Raw genomic sequence first — 11,221 nt, 5'->3', positions numbered from 1 at the left:
TCCTGCTGGGGCGACTAGGTGCCCCCCTGTGGCCCGGCGGGGTAATGGAGGTACATTTACGTTGGACATTTCTGTAATTTTAGCAGACGTCCTTATCCAGAGAGACTTAGTTAATGCATTCAACTAAAGTTGGCAAGACGACCACATACTCGTCATTGCAATTAAAACTTTCCTCAATAAAGCAGCTATTTGCTAAGTCGGTGCTCAGTGGAGAGACCTTTTACTGTGAGAACATTTTGACATCTGTTATTCTGGTGTTTCCATTCTTATCACCGGCCTTACACTAGTAAATAAAGACAAGTAACGACTGCTAGTGTAAGAAAGACAAGTACAACAGTAAGGTGTTTTTTATTTTAGGGCGGGCTAAAGGAGGACACACGGAGACCTTTTCTCAGCTGGTGCCCATCGTGCACCCTCCTGGACCAACACGCTGACCCTGTGACCCTGCACGGCCTGCTGCCCAGCCTGCCAGTCACCAACGGCAGCCCCACCTTCGCCCAGGACCTCCCAGAGCTACAGCCACACAGTAGAGTGGCTGGACTTCTACCAACGCCACGTCACCACTCAACCTTCATCCATCTTCTTCTTTATATCAGGCTGTATCCCCATGGCACACTATTCCCAGGGTAGCCTGATGGTTAGAGCGTTGGACTAGTAACGAAAGGTTGCAAGTTCGAATCCCGAGCTGACAAGGTACAAATCTGTGACCTGAACAGGCAGTTAATCCACTGTTCCTAGGCCGTCATTGAAAATAAGAATTTGTTCTTAACTATTTGCCTAGTTAAATAAGTAAAATTTTAAAATAAAAATATCTATATAACTACGGGCAGTAGCCTTACAGAGACGGGTTGGGGCAACAAAACCAACGGGTGCTAACTCTGAAGGTTGGCTTTCGGCTTAGATGGTTAACAACATGTAAACTATATTTCATCTCAGTGTTTATTGAAACTGAATATATGAGCACAAGGAGCTCTTTTTGTTTCTAAAATCATCGTTGCAGTTGTAGTTAGCTGGCTATGAATTTGAGCCATATTAATATAGACATGACATCAGTCAAACACGTCAAAACAGAACTTGGTATCAAGAACAGCATTAAACGAGTTGAAACTAGCTGAAACTAGTTGAAACCGAGCTGAAACGCTGAAAGTTGAAACAAAGTTGAAACTAGTTGAAACCAGTTGAAACCAGCTGAAACTACGAGGTTGAAACCAGCTGAAACTAGCTGAAACCAGTTGAAACCAGCTGAAGCTGGCCAAATTCCCATATGACAGCTTGTTGCTGAAACCAGAATCACGAAACCAGCCTTTGAAACCAGCTGATTTATTTCAACGGAGTCTTGAAGGACTGGGTCAGTCCCACTACTTTCATTAATGTATTGAATCCACTACTTTAAAGCTTTTTTGTAAACGATAGTAAACTGTTTGAAACAGGGAAGGGTGAGTGAAAGGGCAGTGGGACGAAACCAGACTCTGTATACATGTGTGTTGAGCTGGAAACCAGACAATGGATTATAGACATCTCAGAGCATTGTTAGACGTTTAATTTGTAGGCCAGTTGAGAAAAGATTCTGACTACGACCTGAAACCAGTTGAACGATTACACACATGGAATAGCAAACATTGATGTTGGACGGCTAATTTACGAGAAAGCTGCTCATTTTCCTCAGAGTCCATTGGTAGCTGGACTAACGCAGTGTTGACGTTTTGTCTCTTCTCTCTTTAGTTCAGAAACTAAACTGAGTCCGTAGGAAACAGTGTTGACGTTTTGTCTCTTCTCTCTTTAGTTCAGAAACTAAACGGTCAAGTAGGTTCTACTACTAAACCGGTGTTGACGTTTGTCTCTTCTCTCAACTGAACAGGCTGATGTCACATCCTCCTTTCTGCCTCTGAAACGAACCAGGGACCAGCTGTCTGAAACGAGCCACTCTTAAATCTACACACTGGAGGTACGTGGATGGACAGCTTTGTCCAGGACAGTGCTCTCCCAGGTTAGAAATGAGAACAGAATCAGAAAGCTTTCCATTTACCAGAATTTAACAACATCACCACAGACCAAGAGGTTTGAGGATTGAAGCCAAACTGCCCCATGGTTCAGCTGATTTATTATTTGGGACGGATTTACATCTGTTTTGTTTAGATACGTAAATAGAAAATGTCATAGATCTGGCAAAGGCCCAGTTTTGACCTTTGCTCCCAGTCTGAGTCAGAGGGGGCTCGGTTCAAATGGGTCAGTTGAATGCCCACTACTTGCTTTCCCCATTCTGAGCAACAGTTTGGCTTTTCTGTGCATGTGTGGATCAGCTTGTCCATTACCTTTGGGGCCTTTGCCAATAGTATATAACATTACAGTATATAATGTAAGATAGTATATATAATTTACATTATATAATGAAAGGTATAACATTACTGTAGGAGTGAAAGGGCAGTGGGACGTATATATTGAGTTAGTATAACATTGCCACATATGACATTACAGTATATAAGGAATAGGTAGTATATAACATTACTGTATATAATGTGTGTTGTAATAAAATTAAATATATAACATTACTGTACACAGGTATAACCATGGACAATGGATTATAGTCAACGTATATATTGACAGTGTCGTATATAATTAAAAACATTTTTCATTATAACCTGTATATAATGTGTAGGGCCAGTTGTATGTAAACAAGTATTCATTCATTTACAACTGCAACCTGGCATTTACTGTATATAATGAGGTAGTAATGACAACAGTATATAAAAGAATACAAAAACAACAACACAAGGTAGTATATAACACTGTATATAATGTGTGTATGTAATAAACAAAACATACAGTCAAGTATATAATGTTGATATATAACATTCTGTATATAATGTATAGGTAGTATATAATATTGCTGTATGGGGTATATATAACACTGTATATAATGCTAATAACATTATATATGAGTGTAGTATATAACATTTACTGTATATAATGTGTGTATTAATGTGTAGGTAGTATATAACTGCTGTATACTAGGTAGTATATCCCGTAGTATAGGTTATAATTACTAAATGTGCTGGTATAATGTATGTTAGATGTGCACAACATATAATGTTTAGTTGAATGGCATTAACTGTATATAATGTATAGTATCTACTACTATAATGTGTGTATGTAATGTATAGGTGACGTTTTGTGTATAAATAATACCATAACATTATATGTATAAAGTAAGGTAGTATATAACATTACTGGCTAAGTCCGTATAGGTAGTATATAACATTACTGTATATAATGTGTATGTAATGTATAGGTAATATATATAACATTACTGTATATAATGTGTAGGTAGTATATAACATTTACTGTATATAATGTGTGTATATAAAGGTAGTATAATTACTGTATAATGTATAGGTATTATAGGTAGTATATAACATTACTGTATATAATGTGTGTATATAATGTATAGGTAGTATATAACATTACTGTATATAATGTGTGTATGTAATGTATCAGGTAGTATATAACATTACTGTATATAATGTATAGGTAGTCTGTATATAATGTGTGTATGTAATGTGTAGAGTATATAACATTACATATAACATTACTGTATGTAAATAGGTAGTATATAACATTACTGTATATAATGTATAGGTAGTATAACATTACATATAATGTATAGGTAGTATATAACATTACTCATGTAATGTATAGGTAGTATATAACATTACTGTATATAATGTGTGTATGTAATGTATAGGTAGTATATAACATTACTGTATATAATGTGTAGTATGTAATGAATAGGTAGTATATAACATTACTGTATATAATGGTATATAACATTATGTATATAATGTGTGTATATAAGGTAGGTAGTATATAACGTTACTGTATATAATGTATAGGTAGTATATACATTGTATATGTAGGTAGTATATAACATTACTGTATATAATGTATAGGTAGTATATAACATTACTGTATATAATGTGTAGGTAGTATATAACATTACTGTATATAATGTGTGTATGTAATGTATAGGTAGTATATAACATTACTGTATATAATGTGTGTATATAATGTGTAGGTAGTATATAACATTACTGTATATAATGTGTGTATATAATGTATAGGTAGTATATAACATTACTGTATGTAATGTATAGGTAGTATATAACATTACTGTATAGGTAGTATATAACATTACTGTATATAATGTGTGTATGTAATGTGTAGGTAGTATATAACATTACTGTAATGTGTGTATATAATGTATAGGTAGTATATAACATACTGTATATAATGTGTGTATGTAATGTGTAGGTAGTATATAACATTACTGTATATAATGTGTATGTAATGTATAGGTAGTAGATAACATTACTGTATATCAGTATATAACATTACTGTGTATGTAATGTATAGGTAGTATATAACATTACTGTATATAATGTGTGTATGTAATGTATAGGTAGTAGATAACATTACTGTATATAATGTGTAGGTAGTATATAACATTACTGTATATAATGTATAGGTAGTATATAACATTACTGTATATAATGTGTGTATGTAATGTATAGGTAGTATATAACATTACTGTATATAATGTGTGTATGTAATGTATAGGTAATATATAACATTACTGTATGTAATGTGTAGGTAGTATATAACATTACTGTATATAATGTGTGTATATAATGTGTAGGTAGTATATAACATTACTGTATATAATGTGTGTATATAATGTATAGGTAGTATATAACATTACTGTATATAATGTGTGTATATAATGTATAGGTAGTATATAACATTACTGTATATAATGTGTGTATGTAATGTGTAGGTAGTATATAACATTACTGTATATAATGTATAGGTAGTATATAACATTACTGTATATAATGTGTGTATGTAATGTGTAGGTAGTATATAACATTACTGTATATAATGTGTAGGTAGTATATAACATTACTGTATATAATGTGTGTATGTAATGTGTAGGTAGTATATAACATTACTGTATATAATGTATAGGTAGTATATAACATTACTGTATATAATGTGTAGGTAGTATATACCATTACTGTATGTAATGTATAGGTAGTATATAACATTACTGTATATAATGTGTGTATATAATGTGTAGGTAGTATATAACATTACTGTATATAATGTATAGGTAGTATATGACATTACAGTATATAAGGAATAGGTAGTATATAACATTACTGTATATAATGTATAGGTAGTATATAACATTACTGTATATAATGTGTGTATGTAATGTATAGGTAGTATATAACATTACTGTATATAATGTGTGTATGTAATGTATAGGTAGTATATAACATTACTGTATATAATGTATAGGTAGTATATAACATTACTGTATGTAATGTATAGGTAGTATATAACATTACTGTATATAATGTGTGTATGTAATGTATAGGTAGTATATAACATTACTGTATATAATGTATAGGTAGTATATAACATTACTGTATATAATGTGTGTATATAATGTGTAGGTAGTATATAACATTACTGTATGTAATGTATAGGTAGTATATAACATTACTGTATGTAGTATATAACATTACTGTATATAATGTGTAGGTAGTATATAACATTACTGTATATAATGTATAGGTAGTATATAACATTACTGTATATAATGTGTGTATGTAATGTGTAGGTAGTATATAACATTACTGTATATAATGTGTGTATGTAATGTATAGGTAGTATATAACATTACTGTATATAATGTGTGTATGTAATGTATAGGTAGTATATAACATTACTGTATGTAATGTATAGGTAGTATATAACATTACTGTATATAATGTGTGTATGTAATGTATAGGTAGTATATAACATTACTGTATGTAATGTATAGGTAGTATATAACATTACTGTATATAATGTGTGTATGTAATGTATAGGTAGTATATAACATTACTGTATATAATGTGTGTATGTAATGTATAGGTAGTATATAACATTACTGTATGTAATGTATAGGTAGTATATAACATTACTGTATATAATGTGTGTATATAATGTGTAGGTAGTATATAACATTACTGTATATAATGTGTGTATATAATGTATAGGTAGTATATAACATTACTGTATATAATGTGTGTATATAATGTATAGGTAGTATATAACATTACTGTATATAATGTGTGTATGTAATGTGTAGGTAGTATATAACATTACTGTATATAATGTATAGGTAGTATATAACATTACTGTATATAATGTGTGTATGTAATGTGTAGGTAGTATATAACATTACTGTATATAATGTGTAGGTAGTATATAACATTACTGTATATAATGTGTGTATGTAATGTATAGGTAGTATATAACATTACTGTATATAATGTATAGGTAGTATATAACATTACTGTATATAATGTATAGGTAGTATATAACATTACTGTATATAATGTATAGGTAGTATATAACATTACTGTATATAATGTATAGGTAGTATATAACATTACTGTATATAATGTATAGGTAGTATATAACATTACTGTATATAATGTGTGTATATAATGTATAGGTAGTATATAACATTACTGTATATAATGTGTGTATGTAATGTATAGGTAGTATATAACGTTACTGTATATAATGTGTGTATGTAATGTATAGGTAGTATATAACATTACTGTATATAATGTGTGTATGTAATGTATAGGTAGTATATAACATTACTGTATGTAATGTATAGGTAGTATATAACATTACAGTATATAAGGAATAGGTAGTATATAACATTACTGTATATAATGTGTGTATATAATGTGTAGGTAGTATATAACATTACTGTATATAATGTGTAGGTAGTATATAACATTACTGTATGTAATGTATAGGTAGTATATAACATTACTGTATATAATGTATAGGTAGTATATAACATTACTGTATATAATGTGTGTATGTAATGTATAGGTAGTATATAACATTACTGTATATAATGTATAGGTAGTATATAACATTACTGTATGTAATGTATAGGTAGTATATGTACTGTATATAATGTGTGTATGTAATATAGGTAGTATATTACTGTATGTAATATATAGGTAGTATATAACATTACTGTATATAATGTGTGTATGTAATGTATAGGTAGTATATAACATTACTGTATATAATGTGTGTATTTAATGTATAGGTAGTATATAACATTACTGTATATAATGTGTGTATGTAATGTGTAGGTAGTATATAACATTACTGTATATAATGTGTATTTAATAGGTAGTATATAACATTACTGTATATAATGTATAGGTAGTATATAACATTACTGTATATAATGTGTAGGTAGTATATAACATTACTGTATATAATGTATAGGTAGTATATAACATTACTGTATATAATGTGTGTATGTAATGTATAGGTAGTATATAACATTACTGTATATAATGTGTAGGTAGTATGTACCATTACTGTATATATGTATAGGTAGTATATAACATTACTGTATATAATGTGTAGTATATAACATTACTGTATATAATGTGTGGTGTATATAACATTACTGTATATAATGTATAGGTAGTATATAACATTACTGTATATAATGTATAGGTAGTATATAACATTACTGATAACATTACTTTATATAATAATGTATATAATGTGTAGGTAGTATATAACATTACTGTATAATGTGTGTATGTAATGTATATAGTATGTACGTTACTGTATATATGTGTGTATGTAATGTGTAGGTAGTATATAACATTACTGTATATAATGTGTGTAATGTATAGGTAATATATAACATTACTGTATATAATGTATAGGTATATAACATTACTGTATATAATGTATAGGTAGTATATAACATTACTGTATGTAATGTATAGGTAGTATATAACATTACTGTATATAATGTATAGGTAGTAATGTATATAATGTATAGGTAGTATATAACATTACTGTATATAATGTGTAGGTAGTATATAACATTACTGTGTAATGTGTGTATATAATGTATAGTATATAACATTACTGTATATAATATAGGTGTATATAACATTACTGTATATAATAGGTAGTATATAACATTACTGCATATATAATGTATAGGTAGTATATAATTACTGTATATAATGTATAGGTAGTATATAACATTACTGTATATAATGTATAGGTAGTATATAACATTACTGTATATAATGTGTGTATGTAATGTATAGGTAGTATATAACATTACTGTATATAATGACACTGTATGTAATGTAATGTAGTGTATGTAATGTATGTATAGGTAGTATATAACATTACTGTATATAATGTGTGTATATAATGTATAGGTAGTATATAACATTACTGTATATAATGTAGTATATAACATTACTGTATGTAATGTATAGGTAGTATATAACATTACTGTATATGTGTGTATATAATGTGTAGGTAGTATATAACATTACTATATAATGTAATGTGTGTATATAATGTGTAGGTAGTATATAACATTACTGTATATAACGTGCAGGTGCAGCCCACCATGGAGCAGTATGAACTGGATCAGTTTGGGAAGAGTCATGACCTCATGTCTAACTTCTGGAACTCGTGCTTTGATGACCTGATGAGCACTGCCATACGGCGGGACAAAGAGAAGACCTACAGCAAAGACAAGTTCCAGGTAAACTATGCTACTAGCAGTCCTATGAGGTCATAGTACAGCCCACTGTCCTCCATTATGACATAACCTCCATTATGACATGACCTCCATTATGACATTAATAATATCAAGTCAATATTATGTGTCTTGAAAGTTGTTTTTGTTCAGCTAGTTGTACTGTCTTCATTATATTGTGGTGATCTGGAGTATTCTGAAGCTGTGGATTATCAGCCCAGTACAACTTGGTTTGTGCTCGTATTGCTGATGGGTCACTAATCGACAGGTATTTCTGTGTGTGTGTGTTCGTGCGTGCTCATGGGGTCTGTGCGTGCTCTTACAGGAGGTGATAGTGGACCCGTACCTGAGGCGGGTCCGCAGTGAAAACAGCCGTTACTACAGTGGTCAGAAACAGAGCTCCGGCCAGCAGGGAGTAGTGTGGCGCCACTGGGAGTCCCTCCGCAGGCTGCTCACCAGCGAGAGAGGGGCCTGGGCACACAGGTCTGACTCTATCCTATCTATATCTATGGATCCGTCCCAAATGGCACCCTATTCCCTATATAGTGATCTACTTTTGACCAAGGCCCATAGGGCTAATGTCAGCCTATTCCATAGTAAGGTGTATATATCTAGGCTCTGGTTACCTTCCCCATGTCCTAACATTAAAGGAGTAGTTCATTATTTTACAACATGACGTTAGGTGGTTCCTCACCCTGAAAGTAGTCTTATGGGCCAGGAGAAACTGGAATCTATGGTGCAGTTATCTTTAATCAACCCTTTTCAAACGTCAGCTAACTTTAGCCACCGCTAGCTACAAATCAATGGATGTGATGGGGGCATGTTTAGAAACAAATACTGTCCAAGTCACCTGACATCAACTCCATATTTGGTTTGATGTTACTTTAAGATGATTTGGCCATGTAAAAAATAAACATGCTCACCCCCGCATCACTTCCATTGATTTTTAGCTAGCGGTTGCTAAAGTTAGCTTAAGTTTCTAATGACTGTTTCTCCTGGCTTATAGGCTACTTTCAAGGTGAGGAACCATCTAACATCATGTTGTAAAATAGTGAACAACTCCTTTAACCATTAGGGGTTAAAGTGCAAAACTGACCCTAGATCAACATATAATGGGAGCTTTGCCCTGCACCAGATGGACTCGACTACTAATGTCATCATCTATTGTAATCTTTGTTGTGGTGCTTTGTGCCTGACTGGAATCTACTGTGATTTGTACCTCAGAGTCCCACTAGAGGTGAAATGGAAGTTGTCCAGGCGGAGACGTGTACTCTAAGATGCGTCTGAAACTAGTGCCTAACTACCAGTACGACACTCACCAGGAAGCCAGCGCCTTCAGAGACAATATGGGTACGCCTTATGAGATGACAACTATACATCGCATGTTAGGACTTTATGTGCTTCGCCCAGTTATGACGTCGTAGCCATGTCTAACAGATTTCAGTGAATTGCTTTTGTTGAGCAGAAGCAAGTTTCCAATCTAAAGGTAACATGAGATTAGAAGACCTTTATTTTCCTAAGATTGGGGAATTCGTTTGGCATTAAGCTTCACAACATCAGAAAAAAAATAGTTATCATCCTGAATCTCTGCTCAGGTAATATAGGTCTGTGAGAGTGTGCTCAGGTAATATAGGTCTGTGAGAGTGTGCTCAGGTAATATAGGTCTGTGAGAGTGTACTCAGGTAATATAGGTCTGTGAGAGTGTGCTCAGGTAATATAGGTCTGTGAGAGTGTGCTCAGGTAATATAGGTCTGTGAGTGTGCTCAGGTAATATAGGTCTGTGAGAGTGTGCTCAGGTAATATAGGTCTGTGAGAGTGTGTTCAGGTAATAGGCTGTCAGAGTGTTCCAGATAATATAGGTCTGTGAGTGTGTTTCGGGTAATATAGGTCTGTGAGAGTGTGCTCAGGTAATATAGGTCTGTGAGAATGTGCTCAGGTAATATAGGTCTGTCAGAGTGTGCTCAGGTAATATAGGTCTGTGAGAGTGTGTTCAGGTAATATAGGTCTGTGAGTGTGTGTTCAGGTAATATAGGTCTGTGTGTGTGTTCAGGTAATATAGGTCTGTGAGATATGCTCAGGTAATATAGGTCTGTGAGAGTATGCTCAGGTAATATAGGTCTGCTGTAATATAGGTCTGTGAGAGAGTGCTCAGGTAATATAGGTCTGTGAGTGTGCTTCAGGTAATATAGGTCTGTGAGTATGCTCAGGTAATATAGGTCTGTGAGTGTGTGTGTGCCTAGGTGGGTTTGTAGGTCTGTAGAGAGTATGCTCAGGTATTATAGGTCTGTAGAGTATGCTCAGGTAATATAGGCCTGTGAGAGTGTGCTCAGGTAATATAGGTCTGTGAGTGTATGCTCAGGTAATATAGGTCTGTGAGAGTATGCTCAGGTAATATAGGTCTGTGAGATGTGTGCTCAGGTAATATAGGTCTGTGAGAGTATGCTCAGGTAATATAGGTCTGTGAGTGTGTGCTCAGGTAATATAGGTCTGTGAGAGTATGCTCAGGTAATATAGGTCTGTGAGAGAGCAATACGTAACTAAACGAAGTATACT

The 11,221-nt window shown here is 32.8% G+C and overlaps 1 protein-coding gene across 1 annotated transcript; it reads left to right on the top strand.

Annotated features, from left to right (window-relative positions):
- The first annotated feature begins 445 nt into the window (after positions 1-445).
- LOC135567265 (neurobeachin-like protein 2) lies at positions 446-9,944 on the top strand. The gene is made up of 4 exons (XM_065014687.1): positions 446-556; positions 8,525-8,674; positions 8,994-9,151; positions 9,893-9,944. Exons 2-4 carry the CDS (start codon positions 8,537-8,539, stop codon positions 9,942-9,944), a joined length of 348 nt encoding a protein of 115 aa, XP_064870759.1. The 5' UTR covers positions 446-556; positions 8,525-8,536.
- Positions 9,945-11,221: the final 1,277 nt, after the last annotated feature.

This window comes from Oncorhynchus nerka, unplaced genomic scaffold, assembly GCF_034236695.1.
Source record: "Oncorhynchus nerka isolate Pitt River unplaced genomic scaffold, Oner_Uvic_2.0 unplaced_scaffold_2265, whole genome shotgun sequence".
Taxonomy (NCBI): Eukaryota; Metazoa; Chordata; class Actinopteri; order Salmoniformes; family Salmonidae; genus Oncorhynchus; species Oncorhynchus nerka.
The sequence above is the reverse complement of the archived record's forward strand: the minus strand, read 5'-3'. Positions and strand labels throughout refer to the sequence as shown.

Coding starts and splice junctions, on each gene's coding strand:
- LOC135567265 (XM_065014687.1), top strand. CDS start 8,537: ATGGAGCAGTATGAACTGGATCAGTTTGGGAAGAGTCATGACCTCATG. Junction 8,675..8,993: donor ACAGCAAAGACAAGTTCCAG/GTAAACTATGCT, acceptor GTGCTCTTACAG/GAGGTGATAGTGGACCCGTA. Junction 9,152..9,892: donor AGAGGGGCCTGGGCACACAG/GTCTGACTCTAT, acceptor TTTGTACCTCAG/AGTCCCACTAGAGGTGAAAT.